The following is a 21,813-nucleotide window of genomic DNA, read 5'->3' on the forward strand; positions in this document are numbered from 1 at the left end:
GTGTCCACCACTTTATCCATGAGCAATTTCCACACTGATGAGAGATGCGAGACAGTGATTCTTGGAGATTGAAGCATTTTAAAAGAAAACAATTCTGCTGGACACTTCTTGGCTCATTTACTTCAGTTGGCCACACATGCATTATCCCTGAAAATAAAAAGTTCCTTCATCTGCTTTATTTATAGAACACTGAAGAAGGTGTTGCCCATCCCATCTGCTGTGACAGTTCTCCAAAATCCACAGTAACCTGCCAGGGAGATACTCAGACTTTGCTCCCACTCTCCACAGGGACCTCTTGTTTTCACCCATTTGATCAGCCCTTCCTGGCCCCACACAAAATGCTTCTCTGCCTGGGCCTGCATCCTCCTGTGTGAGCTCTAAGCAGCTCATTATTCTGCAAATTATTCAGGAGATACACAAACCAGAAGAATATCTCACATAATCAATTCCTCCTTTCTAAACCACCAGTTAAAAATAGAAATGCAAGGCAAGATAAGAGATAGGAGCGTGAATAAATAATTGTTTGCTCTGGAACTATGTTGGTCCTTGGTTTGTCAATAGTTTATTGCTTTACTCCACAGCAGACCAGGATGACAAGTGACCTTGTTCCTAGACAAATGAAATTCAGATGCATTATAAAGCAACACCTTCAGATTGTTGGTTTTTTGTTTTAGTTTTTATTTTTTCTCAGATCTGCCTGTTATTCAGTACAAATAACATCATATTCTTTTCAGCAGGTGCTCAGCCTCTTGCCTCTTCCTGGGTCAAAATTTCTATAATTACATTTATTTTGCACAATGGATCATTTATCTCTATCAATTTTGCCTTATGAATGCTTTGTGACTTGTTCAAGACCTGGCCATTACGAGTGTGTGGTATTTGTACAATGGGCTCCCTTATCATTTCAGTTCAGTAGGAGGTTCCTCTGCTTCTGAAATCTCTGAAAATAGCTTTATTTATTAGCTATCAAGGTTTTTTAATACAGTTATTATGCTTTATCTACCAGAGGAGCACTCATGGTTCAAGCATTTTAATGTGGTGATCACTGTCACATTCACAACAAATTTCTGCCTCTGAATATCATGAAGAATGAAAATTTTTGTCATCATCAGGCAGAATAATTGAAGCAAAAATCTTTAAAGTATTGGTGAAATAAGGGCAAGAACTTTTGTTTTTAATAAACTGTCAGGCGTTCCTCAGCTACAAATATCTAGTAATAGATGTTTGTTCACCTGGAAAGTGCAACTACCAAAAGGAATTTTTAAATGTTGTCAGATGGGTTGGATTATACTGAAATTTATTTTGAACACCTCCATTAAGAGCTTGGAAAGAATTTCCCTTTCCCAACATCTGCCTTTCCTTCTCTACACAAACTCTCTTTCAATGTATGGTAAATGACAATTTGGGGAAGAGATGGCACTGACATGCTGAAAGCTTCAGAAACTCTTACGTGAGCTTTTCTACATCACTGAAATCCAGCCCCTGAGCGTGGAAGTGGCTGGTGATGAAAATGTTTCCTTCTGTTTCTAAAACAGAAATATAAAAAAGGGAACCACACATCCTTTGTCTGCAATTAATTTGGAGTTATGGTTTATTAGCCTCAGCATTTCAGAATGAGTTTTCCAAAAATATTTTATAATTTTCCTTTGAAGAGGAAGTCAAACACAACAGAAAAGGTTCTGTTCCGCTGTGGATTGTAAGAAACAAAAAGCAGAAATGTGAAAATCTGCCACAGAGGGAGGGACCTCAAAAATTTACTGTATGTCACACAAGTGTCAAAAATTTAAGTACTCACGCATAATTTGAAATACATTTTTTTTTAATGTATGTATGCTTACATACATATGCCTACATGTATTTTTGGGGCAAACTCCAGATTGAGTTCCCACAATATGGGAGGTGATAGCAAGAAGGAAATCTGCATGTGGGGACCCATCATTCCTGGTCACAGAGCAAACACAGCCCATCACCAAATGCTGCTCTTGGTTAGCATTGCCTGCATCAGTCACTGGCTTTACAATCACCCTCCACAGAAAAGTTATTTTACAATTTGCCAGCTATTTCCCAAGGCTTTAGAATGCCCTTTAGATATATTGTGTGGCTTTGCCCAAAGCAAACATGCACCTCAGGCTTGTGGACTATATTTCTTGCAGGGTTTCCTGGCTGCCATCACCTATTGATATTATTTGATTTGCAGCCGCTATTCAAAGCAAACAAACAAAATCTCACAACTTCTTAAACCTTCCTCCACCTAAGCCACTGATATTTACTGGGAGCAGGAGGGACAGTAAAGCTCTATTACACTTGTACTCTCCTGTCTTTAGAAATGAAAGCAAAGGTTTAGCAAGTTATTTCCTTATGATTTTTCAGCCGCCACTCTTAAGTTTCCTAGCTTTATCTCTGATATGGCTGATTCTTCTTCCCATGGCCATGAGCAGGAGGGACAGACCTCAGCAAAAATACCCGAAGCATTTTTCTCACCAATACCTCTGCCCAAAAAGTGTGCAGGGACTCAGCTGTTTGCAGAGCATCCAGTTCCCAACATGCTTGAAACAGCAGTGGGTGTTTCAGGTGTTAAATGTGTGGGCAGGGAGGGTATCCCAAAGCAGGGAGTCTCCCAAAGTGATGATGCCCTATGTTCACCTTCCCAGAGTCATGTTTGGCACAGAAAGGGCTTCCAGGCTGTCCCCAGGACCTGCTGACACCAATATCTCCTCCAGCTGTGGTCACATCAATGTTTCCTTTAGCTGAGAGCCAAACCCCTGCCCACAGCAGCACGTTCAGTTCAGATCTCCACCTCCTGCTCATTTTCCATGCGATATTTCTGGATGCTTCTGCCTTCTGCAGGAGGCTCTCCTCTCCCCAGCGAGCCCACAGGCTGCCCCTCCTTTCCCACACATTAACAGATGACTCTCAACACCCAGGCATTAACAGCAGCATTCCTGATGGCTTTGATGGAGACAGGCTTTTCCCCAAGGAACCTGCTCCATCACGCCACCAGAGTTACTCAAATGTCATTTTCACTTAGCAGATACAGCAGGTATTATTATCTGTTTGCTTTCAGCGTCAGAAAGGAGCTACTCAGTGTCTCTTTGCCACAACTTCCTGACACAAAATTGTTAAGTTTAAAAAAAAAAAATAAAAGCTTTTGAGTCTCTAGTAAAGCAAACACATGTTTATGTCTTAGCAACAGCTCCTTGCTATATTGAGTTGGTGGTAGTTCAAGAAGCAGCTCTTTGCAGGAAACTAAAGCACCAGGTACACCCAGCATTTAATTCCAACAGCTCTGGATAGAGAGCCACAAAATCTCACTGCAGAATGAGTCATAATGACCAGTTCCCTAAAAAGCCAGCTTTTTCTTTTCTTTTTTTTTTCATGGGCCCCTTAAATACAATAGTAGGAGCAGTGCTGGATTAAATTAAATTTGTTCTCTTAATAAAACAAATATTTCCTTTTTAAGACAACCTAGTCTGCATAGCCCAGAGCAGCGCTGGTTCCATACTAGACAAGAATGTGGACATGAAGGGGGACAGCTGGGATGCTGAGCACTTCATGGCTGTCCATAAGCTTGACACCTGCACCTGAATTAAAAAAGAACAGGAAAATTTCTTCTGACTTGAATGTAGCTGCAGCCACCATAAGGTACAAGTGGGCATCTCTCAGATGGAGAACCAACAGGGCTCAGCTGTGCCTTCTTGTTGTTTTCTTTTAAATAACATTTTTATAATAAAGTCTGATTACACTGATGGCTTTATTCATTTATTTCTGCAGGAAAGCCAGTGGTAATTAACTCGCACCACAGCCTGCAATTTGCATGTTAAAGTTTACAATCACCCTGTCACGGGGCCATAATAAGCACCATTTTACAAGGGGAACTCGGTAATTGAGGGTTTGTTTTGCTCATGGCCCATGGCTGCAGAACCTGGGTGAGGCTTTTTGTGCCACCAAGGTCTGCTCTGTGCCAGGCAGGGAGCAGAACCCGTCAGGCTGGCTCCAGGGCAGTGACAGCCGATCAATTTGCCATCCTGCCCCTCAGTGACAGCCTGCCAGCACAGCTGAACCCAGGCACAGGTACACAAACCCACTCTGGCAGTGAACTCAGGGGAAAACACACCTTCAGAGGTGGCTGTTTGAGACAGGGCTCCTTTGGGAACAAGCACGTGGCTTTTGTTCCAAATGCTGTTAAATTCTTTGTTAAATTCTCCTGAGGGATCTTGGAGGTGTCCCCCATGTCCCTCCCTGGCCTCTGCCAGGCCCATCTGCAGCATTCAACTCCTCTGGTGATGATGTGAGAGAACCTTTTCTAAAGTACTGCAAACAAAACCATGCAAGGGATGAAAAATAATTAGCCATGTGTCAGTGTCTGATATATTTGCATTGTTTAGACAGAGTAGTTAATCACTGGTAAGACCACAACATGTGGTGTGAATTTGGATTATAGCTAATACATATCAAGTAGAAGGCTATTAGTTACATCTAAAGGCACTATTTGATATTATTATTATTGAGAAACTGAATGCAATTAATTACATTACAATGTCCTTGCAAGATTCCTGTGGCAAAGAGCTGTTTGCTTTTAGATTCTTTTTCCTTTTGCTCAGACAGGAGCCAATTCAGGCAAGCAAAAGGCATCAGGAGCCAAGATTCTGTCCCCATTAACACTCCTGAAGCCTTGAGGGGTACTGGAGGGGTTTTAAATATAGGGTAAACTTTTCATTTTTGTAAAATAGTTGGTCTGCTGAAATGTCACCTCTTCCCTTGGGCTGGGAATTAGCAAAGGACAGTCTCCATGTGGTCTCCAGAAAGGACTTCTGAGGGAAGGAATTTGATCCCATATTTAATTAGAGGTGCAATATTTCCAAATGTTCCCTCTCTGAAATGTCTCTTACCTATAGGAAAGAAAAGCTTAGGGCACTTCTTTTTTATTTAAAAAGGCAATTGTATTAATTCAGCAGAATTTTGCATTGGAATTGCAATGGCTTTGACAGTTTAGCTCCCTGAAAATTGCAATAAAGCCTTTGTTACGCTACATTTTGTCCCCATTTGTCTTGTGTACCATTGCCTTGCCTTTGGCACAATCAAAATAATCTTTAAAAATACTGCCATAAATGGATTGACTTTGACCTTCTGAGTATCTTGTCAATAAAATAAAAATGATAAATGTGTTTCAGAGTGCCACTGGCGCAATATTAAAGCAGAGTTACAATCTGAAAAGTGACATTTGAAAAATTAAGTTGTGGGGAGGGGTCTTATTCTCTGTCAGCAGTGCCACATAAATAAGCTCTATTTACAGTGAAAAGAGGTGATTTTGCTAACTGCCAGTTTGTGCAGTTCCTGTGATGTGGCCTCTGCCTCTTACATCATCATTAGCAATTAAAGATTATTGCAGCAAGGAATTAGCTGAGCCTTCTGCTGCTGGGGCACAGAGAGAGCAGTTCCACCTCAGTCCCCTCCTGTGCCCGCTCTGCAGTGCTGGCGTGGGGAAAAGGGACCTGGCCTCATCAGGGAATGGCTCAGAAAACCGAGAAAAGGCCATTTTTGCTCAACTTTTTGGAGATAAACAACTTCTAACAGAATCACCACAAGGCCTCTTTTTATTAGGTGAGAAGAAAAGAATTCAATATTCTGCAAAAGTCAAGAAATGTATGAAAATAAACAGGGCAGGCGAAAATAAACGCACGTCAAGGGGCAGCAGGTTTGATTCAGAGTTTGAGATGCACACACACAAGCCCTGATGTGCTTGGCTTTATGCCAAGCTCAAGTGAGTCTGACCTGTGGCTTCAATATTTGCAAGCCTAACTTGAGCTGATTTCTCAAAACCCTTTGCTGTTGTTTTTATACCATTTCTTTTTTTTTTTTTTTGTCTTTTCAACATTTCTTGTTCTCAGTCTTCTCAGCACATATTTAAAAGCATGTGAAGAGCACTTTGTACTTGAGCATCAATTTATATCATGATTAAATTGTTCATGCGTGTAGTAAATGAAATTAAAACCCCACGTACTTTCAAAGGTCACAAGACTTTGGAACCTCAAAACACTTGATTTCTGAGGAGGAGACACTCAGATGTTAATCCCTAAAATTAGGCTGAAAACACCTTAAAAGGTGAAGGGGTTTGGTCCTGATTCAGATATGGGGAAAACGTAGATAACTAAGATCTTTATGTTACTAAGCTTCCACCTTTACATATTTAAATCTGGATTTGTTTCCCTTGAAAATTATCCCAATCCTAAAACGAATCAGAACATAAAAGGATATAGGATAGTCTTGGTTGGAAAAGACGGGTGTCTGCTAAGGAAGGTAGGAGCCTTCCTTCAAATGGAAAATGTAAACCTCCTTCTTCCAAATTATTAAAATTTTGAAATTAAGGGGCTCTCAGGCAAAGATGTGGGAATAGGAATAACAGTTCTTTACTAGGAAAATTAAAATACAAATGCAATAGTACAAAAAAAATAAAAACAACAGTGATAGAGTCAGAATGTGTCCTGACTGTGCCCTCAGGTTATATCCAAGTAGGAATTCTTGGCTCCTCCCCCTGGGCGGAGCCTCTCCCCGTGGGATGATGGAATTTTATCAGCCATGCAGGGGCACTCACTGGCCCATGAACAGAAGATAATTCATAATTAATGGCCCATTAACAGAAGATAATTTGTCACTATAGGACACGAAAGAACACAAGCGCACACCACTGCTCTCAAGGTGAAGAAAAAATGGAAGTTTATTTTCTGACTCCAACATTTATAGTTTTTCAAAAGTGGCAGTGGATTGGAGGGTGACAGTGCCACCTCTCCAATGGCAATGGACAAACCAACAGTCCATCAAATTTCTCCTCCTTCATAAAAGAATGCAAAACAATGAGTTATTTACAGAAACTGTGTGAGAAAGTTCGTTACAAGAATGTCAACATCAGAAGGCTTAGAAAATCTTAAAAAATCAGGGCGACAATAATTAATAATTAATGGTCCTTTAACAGAAGGTATTTGCCAGAGGGAGGATTGGTTGTGGAAGAGATAAAGAAAACTGCCCAGTGAACAGAAGATAGCTGCCCCATCTCTAACAAATAGGAATAGACTACACACACTTATTTCCAACCTAAGGCAAAGATTTAGGCAGCTATTAGTGGTGTCCAGAGGAATTAAAGTGATTAACTAATGACTCATTGCCCTCTCCATCCTCCCCAGCTCCCGAGTGCTGGCCGGGGGGACACCGCATCCTCCGCGACCCCCGCAGGAGCACCAGCTTCGACTCCCTGGAGCTGCAGAGGGCAGCCAGCCAGGAGCTGGTGTGTGACCACTCCTTGCCACCGGCATGGTACCGCCTCATGCTCGGCCAGCGGCCCGTGGAAATGCCCACCAGATGTGTCGAGGTCAGCAGAAACTGAGCTCACCCCTGGGGAGCTGCAATAAACCCTCTGGGGGGCTTTCCCTCCCCATCCCTCTCTGTGCTGTCCTAGGCTGTGTGTCCAGTGGGGATAGGGGGGTGTGTTGGAACCCAGGACATTCCTCTGGGTGCCCTGGAGGACTCGAGACCCTGGCAAGGGGCTCAGAGACCTTGGTACCCAGTCAAAGACACCTGTGCCTTCAATTTTAGCCCATGGAAACAATTACCGACTTTGTGTGAAGGTATACAAGCCACAAGAGTTTGAGTAGAATGATGGGAAATTTGTCACAAGGTGAAAAAGTAGAATTTTGGGGTTTTTAGAATGGAGGTTCAAGAGGCAAGATGGAGGAATCTGTGCATGTCCTGTCTTTCTTCTTCTTCTTCTTCTTCTTCTTCTTCTTCTTCTTCTTCTCCTTCTTCTCTTCTTCTTCTTCTTCTTCTTCTTCTTCTTCTTCTTCTTCTTCTTCTTTTCTCCTTCTCTTCTTCTTCTTCTTCTTCTTCTTCTTCTTCTTCTTCTTCTTTCTTCTCCTTCTCTTCCCCTTCTTCTTCTCTTCTTCTTCTTCTTCTTCTTCTTCTTCTTCTTCTTCTCCTTCTTCTTCTTCTTCTTCTTCTTCTTCTTCTCTTCCCCATCTTCTGTTGTGATGGTGACACTCTGGATTGGTTTAGAGTAGAGACAAACTGTCTAACATAGGTGATAGGTATTGGAAAATTATTGTAAATAAAATATGCGTAGTTCTTAGTATAAAAAGAGAACACCACCCCAAGGGCAGTCAGTGTGCACCAACCTGCTGGACAGATCTCAGCAGGTCAGAGAAAGAATGTAATAGATAAGAGAAAATAAACAACCTTGAAAAGCAAAGCTGAGGAATCTCAACTTCTTCTTCGGTTGCAGGGCTGGGAAAAAAGACTCTTTAATACCTCAGGAGCCATTTCAGTAACAAAAAACCCAATAGGAAAAGCACTTGAATGGTGGTGATGATGATGATGATAATAGTAATAATAATAATTACAAGAATAATGACAACAAAGCCTCCACCATCACCATCAAAACCAACAACACCACTGTCACATGCAAGGGCATCAGTCAGAGACCAGGATCCACATGTAACAGCCAATATTCAGCCAGACTAGGAAATATAGCACAAAACCAGGTGTTTTCCCACTCCACAGAGAGATTTTTAGTAAACCATGTATGTTACCTCAAGCTGTGCTTTTTCCAAGCAACTGTATGGCTTTAAGAATGGATTCTGCAGCCTGTCTCTTCTCTCATGTAAATTATTATGAGTTAGGGACTTCTTCTGCTGATGAAATCAGAAGGGAAAAATGAGAAAAAAATATTTAAAGTGATCTTTGGGGAAACTGAAGGAAGAGTTAAAGTTGAACCTCTTTCTGCATTGAATCAATTCTTGCATTCTTTAGTTTCATAAGTATGCTAATGGCTTTGTGGAGCAAAAAACCCTCCACCATTGTCTATAAAAGAGACAAAACAATAATTATCTGGTTTTATCTGTGTTTAATATGTATGACAATAATGTTTGACTTGCAATCATTGTTGCCAGAGCAACTTGAGCCCCTCACTAAAGTCACGGCCACCTCAAATATCTCAGCTTCAGGAGGTTAGCATAAATTCAAACATAAAGTTAAACAAAATTATTCAGAAAATAATAAACTAATTACCATAAATATTTTAAAAGATTAAATATTCAACCTAGAGTGCCAGGATCTTTGGTTTGGGGTGATTCTACTCTAGCTGGAGAACCCTCTCAAAATTAGCAAAAATATTTTATATCCATTCAAACTGGACCTGTGAACTCATCACAACTGAAGTTCACCTTAATAATTTAACATTGAGTGAAATGTTAAGAGATAGTTGTTATTTCTGTAGAATTTTTAACACTTTGAATATATAAACTATAAATCTTATTGACATTAATTAAGTGGCGGGCTTATTATTTAAATATTAATTTCATTTGGCATCCTCAAATATCCCAATGCACTATGAAGTTTTCCAGGTTGCTCTAGAAGTGTACATATATATTCTATAATATTATTTAATTTTTCATTATATTTCAGCAATTCTGAGTGTGCAGCAATGCTCAGCTGTATGAGATTGCTTTCTAACAATGCATGCTTTTGTTTCTTTTAATCTCTTCTCTGGAGTTTTTCATTCAGGTTTGTGAAGGTATATTCATTAGTTTAGTTTCTTATCTTGTAACATAATTCTTGCCATTGGTTTCTTCATTATCCTCTGAATGACAGTAAATCTCTGCTTCGCCATGCTGATGAAGGATTACATCTGTTAGATGTCAAAACTGAAAGAATACACTTCTTTTAGATCTTCACCTCTTAAATCTGCCTCTACATTCTATCTCTTCCACTTAATTAAATCATTGTTTGATTTGGTTTCCCATTTAATTTCAGCAAAACCTCTGGAACAAAATAATTTAAATTAATAACTGTGCAGCTTCCACTCCTTAATAAGCAGTTATTATTGGACATTCCAGTCTGGCTGGAGCGAGCTGATTTTAATTAAAAAAGTCAAAGACAAAACCCTGAACAGATAGAAGAGAAAAGAGACCAAATAAAGCCTGACAGTACGGCTGCAGAATTAAAAAGTACGTTACTCCAGCACCTTGTAAAATATATACCCAGTGATAGCATGTTGATACTGGCCAGATACAATTAGCTGCTTATCAACAGATGAGATTAACTCCTTAATTCAGAGTGCTGGTAGGTAAGGATTCCTGTCACCCAGCTGAGCTCAGGAGGGATTTAAGCCATAATGGAGATTTGGAGTGTGGGGGAGAAGAGTGGGAGGACAAATGGCATGTGCTGGGGTGTGACAGTGTTCACAGGGGTCTCAGGTTGAGGGAAGAGACTAGGATCTGACTCCATGTTTCAGAAGGCTTGATTTTATGATATATATTACATTAAAACTATACTGAAAGAATAGAAGAAAAGGTTTTATCAGAAGGCTGGCTAAGCTAAGAATAGAACAGCAAAGAATAACAAAGGCAGTTCTCTTGGACTCTCTGTCCAAGCCAGCTGGGCTGTGATTGGCCATTAATTATAAACATCTAAGATGGAGCAATCAAAGATCCACCTGTTGCATTCCACAGCAGCAGATAATCATTGTTTACATTTTGTTCTTGAGGTCTCTCAGCTTCCCAGGAGGAAAAAATCCTAAGGAAAGGATTTTTCATGAAAAGACGTCTGCAACACGGGAGGGGAGCTCCCACAGCCTGACTCCTCCAGGCAGCCTCTCAGTGCCTGTGTTCTGAGCCTTGCCATGAAATAAACCTCCACAACAAAAACATGTCCCTGTCTGCACGTTGTTTCACAAGCACAGGGAGTGTTAGATTCACACAGGGGGGTTGTGAGAGCCCCAGAATGCTGCCCTGCCACAGCTCAGGGGCACAGCAAACTTTGCACTGGAAAACGAGCAGCAGCTCTTAAGGAGCTGCTTCTCATCCACCCATTTAATTAAAAAAGGGGGGGAAAAGGGGAGAAAAAACAGAAGAAAACCCCACAAGCTACAAAGTGAGAAAAAGACAGAAGAAAAACCCAAAAGCTTTTATGTCAGACAAAATGAAAATATTAATTGCGTTCCTGAACTTGCCATGCCTTGAATCCAACTGCTGTCCATAAACTTATTCCTCCAGTGGCAAAAATGTTTTTGATTGAAGGAGCTTTCCAATTTAGGCTTTGCCAGCTGAATTTCTCAGGGCAGGTAACAAATGATCCTGACCTTCCTCCCTCTATTTCTTCCTTGCCTTTCCCCCCGTGCTCCCAAAGGAGGCACAGCAATTACCAGATCCTGGACATGCACTCCTGGCCACAGCCACTTCCCTATCCAAAAATATATTGTAGTAGAAGTCCAATAAAAATTTGCAAATTTTGGATCTTCCTGTGTTGAGGCTGCTGCTGCAGATCACAGTTTGTTCTTCAAGAATTGCTAAATCTTCTGTGGAAGGCAAAAACACTGAATGAAAAAAAGTACAGTGGAGCTTTTACTAAGATTAAGGCAGTATATTAAGAAGCAGGAAACAATGCACAGACATGGCCAGACCATAGGAAAATGACCTTCAGAGGGAGAACAAAAGATGGAAAAATAAAAGCTCAACAGAAAATCTATTAAAAATACAAAGAAGTACTTAACAACCAATATGGGAAAACATACATCAATTACAGAAATTCCAGCTTCTGAATTCAAATAATACAGGGTATATGCATACACCTGGATACATGTACATATGGGCAAGCCCCGTGGGAGGCACAAACATTAAAAAGAAATGCGAGGGAACATCACACACTAATGTTATTGAAGCTCTGCTCCACAGTCAGATAAAAGATCAATCTGTGGATTACAGCAGAGCAGGGCACGCTGCTGCCTGTAATGCAAATTCAAGTGCCACACCACACTCACAGAAAAGCCAGAAATGGGCTGAAAATTCTCTTCTTCCTGTGGAGAAGTTCCACTGGCCCCAGGTGCTTGTCCTCATCAGCAGCTGAATGTATTTTCCTGGAGGGAATGGCAGGAAAGGGGAATAATTTCATTTTTTGCACATTAACAATCTCCAGCAACCCCTGGTTCAGAGACTTCTGGGTTCAGATACTTCTGGGTTGTTCAACTTTCTTGTGAGGGCAAGAGGAGGGGCAAGCACTGATCTCTGCTTTGTGGTGACAGTGACAGGACTTGAGGGAATGGCCTGAAATTGTGTCAGGTGAGGCTGAGGTTGGATATTAGGAAAAGGCTCTTTCCCAGAGGTGGCTGGGCAGTGAACAGCCTCCCCAGGGAAGTGGCCACAGCTCCAAGAACTGCAAGGGAGTGATCCACAGGTCCTGGCAGAGCTCAGAAGTGTTTGAACAATGCTCTCAGGCTCTTGGTGTGACTCTTGGGGTTGTCCTGTGCAGGGCCAGCATTTGGACTCGATGATCCCTGTGAGTCCCTTCCAACCCCACATGTTCTGTGATTTAAATTAATTTCTCTCCCATGTGCCAGCCCCATAACTGCAATTTTTTGGCACACGCAATTCTGTATCAAGCTTCTCTATGGGCTACATATGGATATGAGACTCTGTTAGAGACATGTCCAATAACACCTGCCTGTGATGGGTTATCAAGATAACTTCCAATGCCTTTCTCCAGAAATTTCATCCTCTAAATGAGCAAAACACTCTCCAAATCTGAGCATGGTTTAAATTCATGTGCAACTGTAAATGTTCATGTAAATGGAAGATGTGTTATACCAATCCTAGTAAGAGTTGGTATTTTCTCAATAGTTTCATTTTTAGCACTATAGGTTTACTTTTTTACACGTATACTAGGATCAAACACAGGTTTAAATGCTAATCTTTGGTGTATAAAACAAGGTCATGTTAAAGCATGGCAAATCTAACCTGCTCATGATACTTAATATGTCAGTCCCTAGAGGAGAAGATTTATTTTTTCCATACTTAGTTTCATTCCTTCCTCTTAAACCTCTTAGAGAACATTTTATACTCACAATCAAAACACAGAACCTCAGCTGCATGCCATTAATTTATTATTTTGTTTCAATTATTATTTTGCTCTGAATCCAGCCCCACTTTGATTTGCAATTGTTCTATGAATTTAAAAGCAAGTGACACCTTCAAGGTATTATTTAATCTGTAATTCTTTCTTGAACACTTACGTGAATATTCCAACTCATAATGCTAGGTATGAAGAGCCTTTGTTTTTCTTGCTTGTTTTTCAGACATGCAAAACCCCTTCTGTAGAAATTACAATTACAGCCTTTATTGTTCAGAGGCATGTGCTTAAAAGAAAAACAAGACAAGCACCAGTTTAATTGCTACTACAGATATTCCTGACGTAAACTGATTTCTGTAGAGTTTGGCCCCAGTCTGAAATTAAAAAAAACCACCAAACTTATTTACTTTAACTAACTACAAAGAAATTAAAAAAAAAAAAAAGCTAAAGTAAAGTTTTGAGTGGGCAACAGATGCAAAATCATAATGCTTTAACTGCCAACCAGCAGCACACCAAAAAGCCTTCCATCTCCATGCAACTAAAACAATGCATTCCTCACATATGGTGCTACTTATTTTTAACAGCATAATTTCAGCAATACCCAAGTGACAAGAACAATCGAGCTTGATTTCTTTGTGCAATTATGAAGAACCACAGTGTCCAATCAATCAAACTGGTTGATACTCCAAACCCCAAGCAAATGGAAGGAGGCATCATTGGATTAAACAATAATGGCTTGTTCCCTTGTTTTGGCAAAGGGAGAAAACTTTTTTTTTATTGTTTAGGTTTTCTAAATTGGATTATTTAAATTATTATCTGGTGTCTAATTAGGAATCAAAAATATATAATGAATGTTTACCTGCCACATTGAGGTGTTGCAAAGATTAATTGGGTAAGGTTGATAAAATGCTTTGAAGATTAAAAACACCACCTAATTACAATTAGATAAAGTATGGAAGGATACTAAAGAAGGCTGCCAAGAGCCTGAAGTGTCCCTTCTGTTTGGAGAATTCTCCTTTGTGCAAGCTGGATACCTGAACCTGTGGAATTTGCTGTCCCATAGAGGCAGCTGTGTAATTCCTCCTTCCTTTTGGAAATGCTGCTGAGTGAGACTCCCACATCTCTCCAACATCCCTAGAGCAGCAGTGACTGCAGGCATTGCAGGTAAATGTTCTGTTTTAAATGCCAATCATTTGCTGCCTCTGTATTCAATTTTCTGGTTACTCTCCCAAATGACGGCTACAAAATTCAATGCAAATCATGACACAGTGGGGACTTGAAAATTTTGGCTCTTTGAAGCCTCTTCTCCTAGATTATTCTTCTAAGTTTCTTTGCTTTTTTGTTTTGTTTGTTTGTTTTTGTGGGTTTTTTTCCTGTTCTTATCTCTGCTGCTGGTTGAACACATGAATATACATTTGCCCTTGCCTTCCCAGGTCTGTCTTCTAATTCACAGAGGCCTCATGCAGCAAATCCTTTTGGCTAGTGTGTGGCAACTTGCCTGACTCAGAAGGACCACACGCAGCTCATAACAGAAAATAAATTCATGTGTGTCATAGAGCTGCCAGGAAAACAGAAATACTTGATTTATACCAAAATCCTTCCTTGGCCAGCCTGTAATCCTGTATCACAGCTTGTTGCAATGACTTGCTGTCTCACAGTCTGATTTTTTTACCCTCTTAAGGGTTGGTCATTGCTTGTAATTTGTGTGTGTTATATAACAAACTGTCTCCCAAGTGGTTTCAGTGCAAGATTGGCCAGGGCAAATGCAGCAGATCCCCATGGGGGATTATCAGAAAGCTGCATTCTGACATCAGTGATGCCAATCCACACTTTCTCCAGCACTGAAATGGCTCAGGGACTGCTGGTGAGGATAAAAACAGAGGGGGAAAGCCACCATCCTCTTATTTCAGCATTGCAGTTTTTCCTCTGTGTGTTAACAAGAGATCCAGGCCCAGTTTTATGTTTTATGTATGGATCACTTTCTGCCTTTTCTCACAGCCAGAGTACGCTCACATCTATTTATCTCCATGGCCCCCAGCACAGCAGAGAGATGGGTGTCTCATTAATGAATTACCTTCCCAGCACTGCTGCAGGACACCAAAGGCTATTATCATCTCAGCCACCTCCACCTCTGGTTGAGAGATAAGGAAGTGAGGTACACAGAGAGTCAGTGATTTGTTATCTGCCCAAGGTCAGGCAGCCAGGGAAACTGAGGCACTGTGTGTGCCTGGCCAGAGGCAGCCCAGCAGCTGCGCTCCCAGTGCAGCAGCACTGATGTGCTGGCACCAGTTACTTTGGTAAAGGCAGCATCAGATGGATGCTGTAGCAGATTTCAAGCAATAAAAGTTCTTTTACAGAGAATTGTAGCAGTGTTTTTACAGTTGGGATGGGTAGGTTGTGCTGTGTCTCCTCACCAAACCCTTTCCTACAAGACTCTCTGAGTTTGCACACATCCATTGAAATCCAGTGCTCACTCATCCCTGCTGCTCTGCTCCCCATAACTAATTCTTCCAGCTTGTGTAGTTCCAAACACCTCCAGGGTGAACTCACTAATACCTGCATTCAGTGCAAGTTCGAAAAGAATGTTCCAGTCCAGCAATCTTTACAGAGGCACTGAAGTTTGTGGTTTCCTTGTGTAAGACGAAATTCAGGCTGCAGGTATCACACCCAGATGAGGATGAAGCAGAGACCACAGAGCTTCAGTTTCCATCCCTCTCTCTTCTCCCATGCTGCTTCTCTGGATGTTGTCTTTTCCACTTTTCCAGGTCATTACAAGTGTATGCTCATAAGCATGCTTTGGAAACATGCTTCTCCACACCACTCCTTGCACTCCAGAAGTTGACCAGGATGCAATAAATTCCCATCTTCTGTATTTTTACCAGCACAGAAAACACTCATATCCCATAAAGCTGTAAATAAACAAACAGAACAAACCTCTTTAAACTTACACATAATGTGGGTATTAAAGAAAGCAAGGGAAGGGATTGGTTTAAATTCCACCTAGCAGAATTTTTATGTTGGCCCCCTTTGGTTGCACAGTGCTGGAAGGCTGCTGCTCCCCAGGGAGCTCCAGTGCCACCTGCAAGACCACCAGGACACCACACAGGGGAGGCAGGGTCGGCCTCTCTGCTCAGCTGCTGCCACTTTTCAGGAGGAAAAAAAACCAAAAAACCCCAACGACCTTGGACAATTTCAGTGGTGTCTCTCTGGAATCCTTGTTTTCAGAAGCCTGACAATAACTGGCTCCAAATGGAAATCAGACTGTGCCATGTCACCTTGTTGATTGTTTTTCCCCTACCCTGGCTGTCCTGGGTGTGCACCCCTTCTCCCCTGCCCCTGCTTCCTGGCTTGAATAGCTCCCAGGTACAACCCAGACTGCAGGAGGGAACTGGTGCGTGACTTAATAAATTTATCCTTTGGCTTTCACTGCTTCCCCTGCTGTCACAAATAACGTTCGATCTTGAAAGAGAAACAGCAAACCTGGGCCAATGGGAAAAAATGCTGGGTTTTGGGTTGGTTTTTTTCCCCAATGTGATTTATAGCCAAACACACTGGGAAGAATCACGTTCGCCAAGCTGGACTAGTAGAGATGGTTCACTGTCACTGGCTGAAGAAATGCAAAGTGACAGCAGCAGTCATGCTCTGCTGAATATGACTGATGTCTGAGAGCAAATTATTGTCAGTATTTGGTAATAATTTCCAAACTTTAGCTCAAATACCTCTGTGCTTTGCATATTGGCAAATGCTAGGTAATGGTGCAGAAAAAATGAGTCACCATTGTAATTGGCTTTGTATATTTAATAAGGCCCTGATTATACCTAATCTCCTCACTGAGGTGCTTAAATTAGAGACAGCTTTAGAGAACCATGTTCCTTTAGTCAGGAGAGAGAGCCTGACAGGTACAGAGGGCAGCTCAGATCTGAGATTCCTGAACACACATCCCTAGGTTGGGAAATGGAAATCAGTCTCTTCTGGCCATGACTCAACATGCTGTCATTTAAACCATTTAAGACCAATGCTTTCTGCTTTGGGATTTTCTGTATTCAGGGAATTTGTTAATAGATAAAAAGCCTGAAAGCAAAAATAAAATAAAAAAAAAATAGAAAGTTAAGTCATGCATGTCCTGCACATATGTTTTTTCCATCTTTCATATGTGTCTCTCTTCAAGAGTGAGGGAGAGGTACAGGCCCCACAAATGTGTCCAGGGGGTGCTGGAAGGGCAGGAGCTGTCAGGAGCAGGGCAGATGGTTTGGAGACAGGTGATCTAGCTTGCTTTCATGCTTTCATCTTCTTCATACAAACCAACCAAAGCCAGAGGAAAATACTTTGCAATCCTGTTATTGTGTCCTTTAAGCATTTTATCTGTGTAAAGCCACTTCTCAAAACCGAGCAGGACATTTTCATCCCCACCCACACAGCTTTTTCACTGACCCTCCAGGTTCACACAGGCTCTTGGGTTTTAGTGATCTCCACTTTCAGGAAAGGGAATGAAATCTTGTGATTTCAATGAGGATTATTTGGGCAAGCTTCAGTCTATTTCCCTGCACTTCTTCTCACTCCATTCATTTTTATTGTTTTCACTTAGTACCGGAATTTTTCCTTTTTCTTTTTTTAAATGTTTCATTTCTTGTGTCTCGTTGTTTACTTTTCTTCCCCGATTTCAGGATTTTAATTGGAGTAATTTTGGAAGTTTTGGTCCTTTTCACTGCCCTTCATTTCATCTCAGTCCATTTGGTTGTAGTCACTCCATTTTCAAATTTTCTGGGTTTTTCAATTGCATTTTATTTGATCATATCAAATGATATCAATTTGATCTTATCAAATGATATCAATTTGATCACATCAAATGCTTCTTTCCACAGTGTTTGCCAGACTTTGTTCTCTGATTCCACGATTCCATTCCTTTTCCTGAAAGGAATCTTACCACGCTTAAACGTAAACGTCTCCTTTGTGTGCACCCTCAGATGAACAAATGTGGGACGCAAGCCCCGGTGTGGCTGTCCCTGAAGTCGGAATCCCTGCCAGCTCCAGGGGAGAGCAAGAGGCTGACGGGCTGTGCCAGCTGGCAGGGCTTTGGGGGCACCAGGGACTGCTGCCTGTTCCGCATCCCCGTCGCCGTCAGGAACTGCGGCGCTTTCTTTGTCTACCTCCTGCAGCCCACGCCGGGATGCATGGGCTACTGTGCAGAAGGTGAGGAGCAGCACAGAATTTATCAATAAGATTGCTTGTGCCTCTCAGGCTGGGGGCTCAAAGGCCCCGGTGTTGCAGTGTGCATCTCGCTGACCTTGCGAGTCAAGCGTCACTGCCGCTAAGGCGCGGAGCGTGGAGGAAATAAATCAGTGGCAGTCCAAGGTGTTCCTGAAGAATAGCTCCTATTACCAGTGCAAAATGTAATCTGGTGTGTATTGCTGGAGTGTTCTCTGCTTGGTTACAGCTCACGTGTAACCTTTCCCACTGTCTTTGGCTCCACTTTGGCTTGAAGTTGCAAAGCGAGTGTGCGGAGGCATCTCAGCTGTACCCAGGCTCTGTATCCAGGAGACTGTCTCTAAGGCCTCTCCTTATCTTTAATAATACAGTATCCCCCTCAAATAAAGGTAATTCTGAAACTCTGCAAGGAGAAAAAAATTTAAAACCCAACCAAATTGATAACATCTTTTTCATGACATTTATATAATTGTTCTCGTCAGAAATAATTTTCAGCCTACTACGAGAGATGTAACCTCTGCTCGGTAGCTAGGAAACAAAGGGAAAGCAGAAAGCAATTGCTCATTCAGTTAAACCTCCTGAACTTTGGAGCATGGCCAGGTGCATGTAGATTTCATCAGAAAACATGCTTCTTTCTCAAAATGAAAAAATTACCTTTATACTTTCCTTTTAGTGTTTTTGGACAGAAACATGACACTGAGAAACTAGGGTTATCAGCTTTTCAATTTTCAAACTCCAAGCTTAAATAAATTTTAAAGAGAAAGATAACTATTTTCTTATCTTTATCAATATTTTAACATTCCTACTTGAAGAAGAGGAAGGAAGGAAGAAAGGCTCAAAGGACATGAGATTAATTCAGTATTTGAAATAAAAAAATCCATTAAAATAAATGAAACTGATTCTTACTCAGAAATTACTTTTTAACTGAATAGTCATTTTTCAGTTTAAGCTTGGCTTTTTTATAAACTATAAGATTTCCACTACTCTTGTTCAAAGAACTTTTTGGCCAATATATTTTGGGTGAATAATTTTGTCCTGTTTGATGATTCATACCTGTTCAGTGATATAAAGCCACCTACATTTCTAAGAAAAGAATGCTTATCCCTTCCCAATCTCATTTTCAGAGAGGTCCAGTCCTTCAGAGTCTTTAATTTCTAGCCTTTAGTTTTTGCAGTCTCATGCATTGGATGGAAAAAAATCCAAATCTAGAGTTTTTTTTACTGGGGTTTTTTACCTCATGGCTTCAATTCAGCTGTAAATATTTCACCACAGGAGGCTCAGCTGGGTCCAGCTGCCATGGCTTTGTGTTGGGGTCAATTCCCCGGCTCCTTCTGCTGGAGGCTCAGGAGCAGGACAGCAATCAGAGCTTCTGAGCTGCAAAACAAGCTGAATTTAAAACTCCATAACTTGGCAGAAAGGACACAGCTGGGAAAAGCAGAGTTCGTGCTTGCAATTCCTCTCACATCCTCCCCTGAGCTGATCACGTAACTCTGTCCTTCTGGGATAATTTCCTGCACACAGTCATGATGTGAGCCACGGTTAGAGGCAGCTCCTCTAAGAAATGAAATACAAAAGGGTATAAACAACTGGTCTTTATTCATTTTTTAAGTAACTTGTTTCTTGCCTTTTGCTGTTTGCCCTGGACAGATGTTAACACATTGGTTCTCTGTTCTGCTAGAACAGCTTCATATTTTATTCTCTTGGGTTCCCACATATTATATTTTCTACACTTGTCTGGAAAAGTTACTTAATTTATCCTTTCAAAGCATCTGAACCAGCTTCATGTTTTGCTTGAGTCTGGGTCTCTAGAGATGAAAAACATCCCCTTACACTATTATACCTTTCTTTGTTTCTGCTTTCTGGGGGAGTTTAACAGGAAGAAAGGTTTCAGACTTCATTACTTGTTGAAGCCTACAGAAAGCAAGCTGTATTTTTAGAGCAATAGCATTATTCTGGGCAGAGGGAGACTACATTGAGCAGACCTAGCCTAGATACATCCTAAAACAGCTTGTAAAGGATGTTCAGTAAGGCGATAGAGGCTGGCTGCTTTCTGGGAGTCAGTTTACCTCTGCAACATAGTGATTTCTCATATCTCTCCTGGGCTTCTTGCAAAACTTGGATCAAAAGGCTGTGCTCCAGGGAAATGCAAAGCTGAGGGTCTATGCCAGAGTAATTAATTTGTATTAATCTGAGTGCTTCATTTCAATAATGTTTTTCTCACTGCAGAATTAAAAAAAAAAAAAAGTAAAAGAAAAAAAACATTCAAAACCAGCAGGTCAGATGGTACAACAGCAATAGGTAGTCAGGACACAATTAGCAATTTTTGCGTTTCATACAAAACACACCTTCTTGCTTGCATGGTTACTAATTAAGTCACGAGAAGACAAAATGTAGTGCTCATCCCATATTTAATTACATTGACATCTTCTTGTTAGGTGAACAACCATAACACCGAAATAACATTTTGTGCTCCATCCCTCTTTTGCTCTCCTTTTCCAGACAAGCTCTCAAGCCTGGCTTTGCAACCATCGATCACCCCCGAGCTCGTGCAAGGCCGAGTGCACCTGAAATGCAGCTACAGCCCCCCTGCCCCTGAGCCCCCAGTGCAGTTCAGGGTGCTCTGGTCTCGCCTCTCTGGCCCAGGAAAGAGGGAGCAGATCCACCAGGAGACAACCCTGCAGGTGTTTTCCTACGTGGAGATGGACGGCGCGAATCTCCGCCTGGGAGACACGGTAACGCCACCGCCTCCAGCAGCACAGGGGATCAAACCTCCTTCCTAAACCTCAGTGGGTTTTTATTAGTGCTGCTCCTCACTCCTTGTGCTTAGAGCTACTGCCCAAAAAAAGATCTGAGACTGTTTCATGGCAAGATTATTTAATAACATTAACCGGGTTCAGGACCTGTAAAATTTCTGTGAATCGCAATGAGTTCTTGGAAGGTATTTTACCTTTTTTATTGATTATTTCATTTATTATTTTTCATTTCATTATTTACCTTTTATTGTATTCCTACGTGGAGATGGACGGCGCGAATCTCCATGTTGGAGACACAGTAATGCCACCGCCTCCAGCAGCACAGGTCACACACCCAAAGGGGATCCAACCTCCTTCCCAAACCTTTGTGGTGTTTTTATTAGTGCTGCTCCTCACTCCTTGTGCTTAGAGCTACTGCCCAAAAAGAAATCTGAGACTGTTTCATGGCAAGATTATGTAAGAGCATTAACCAGGTTCAGGACCTGTAAAATTTCTGTGAATCGCAGTGAGTTCCTGGAAGGTATTTTACCTTTTTTTATTTTTTATTATTTACCTTTTATTTTATTCCTACGTGGAGATTTATTCCTATATTTATTGATTATTTTATTTATTATTTTTTATTTTATTATTTACCTTTTATTTTATTCCTACGTGGAGATGGACAGCACAAATCTCCATCTTGGAGACACAGTAATGCCACCCACCTTCAGCAGCACAGGTCACACAAACAGAGGGGATCAAACCTCCTTCCTAAACCTCTGTGGGGTTTTTATTAGTGCTGCTCCTCACTCCTTGTGCTTGGAGCTACTGCCCGAAAAAAGATCTGAGACTGTTTCATTGCAAGATTATTTAATAACATTAACTGGGTTCAGGACCTGTAAAATGTCTGTGAATCACATCGAGTTCTTGGAAGGTATTTTGCCACACTCTAAAGGCAAATTGAATATTTGCAGTTACATTACACCTT

The 21,813-nt window shown here is 41.3% G+C and overlaps 1 protein-coding gene across 1 annotated transcript in view; it reads left to right on the plus strand.

Annotated features, from left to right (window-relative positions):
- The window catches only part of LOC135450331 (von Willebrand factor D and EGF domain-containing protein-like), a 171,261-nt gene that overhangs the window by 32,500 nt on the left and 116,948 nt on the right, over window positions 1-21,813 (plus strand). Inside the window, exons 2-4 of the mRNA XM_064718392.1 lie at window positions 7,179-7,363; window positions 17,853-18,078; window positions 20,593-20,825. Coding sequence (XP_064574462.1) covers window positions 7,179-7,363; window positions 17,853-18,078; window positions 20,593-20,825 — 644 coding nt within the window. The remainder of the gene's footprint in view (window positions 1-7,178; window positions 7,364-17,852; window positions 18,079-20,592; window positions 20,826-21,813) is intronic.

The sequence above is a fragment of the Zonotrichia leucophrys genome, chromosome 7, assembly GCF_028769735.1.
Source record: "Zonotrichia leucophrys gambelii isolate GWCS_2022_RI chromosome 7, RI_Zleu_2.0, whole genome shotgun sequence".
NCBI lineage: Eukaryota > Metazoa > Chordata > Aves > Passeriformes > Passerellidae > Zonotrichia > Zonotrichia leucophrys.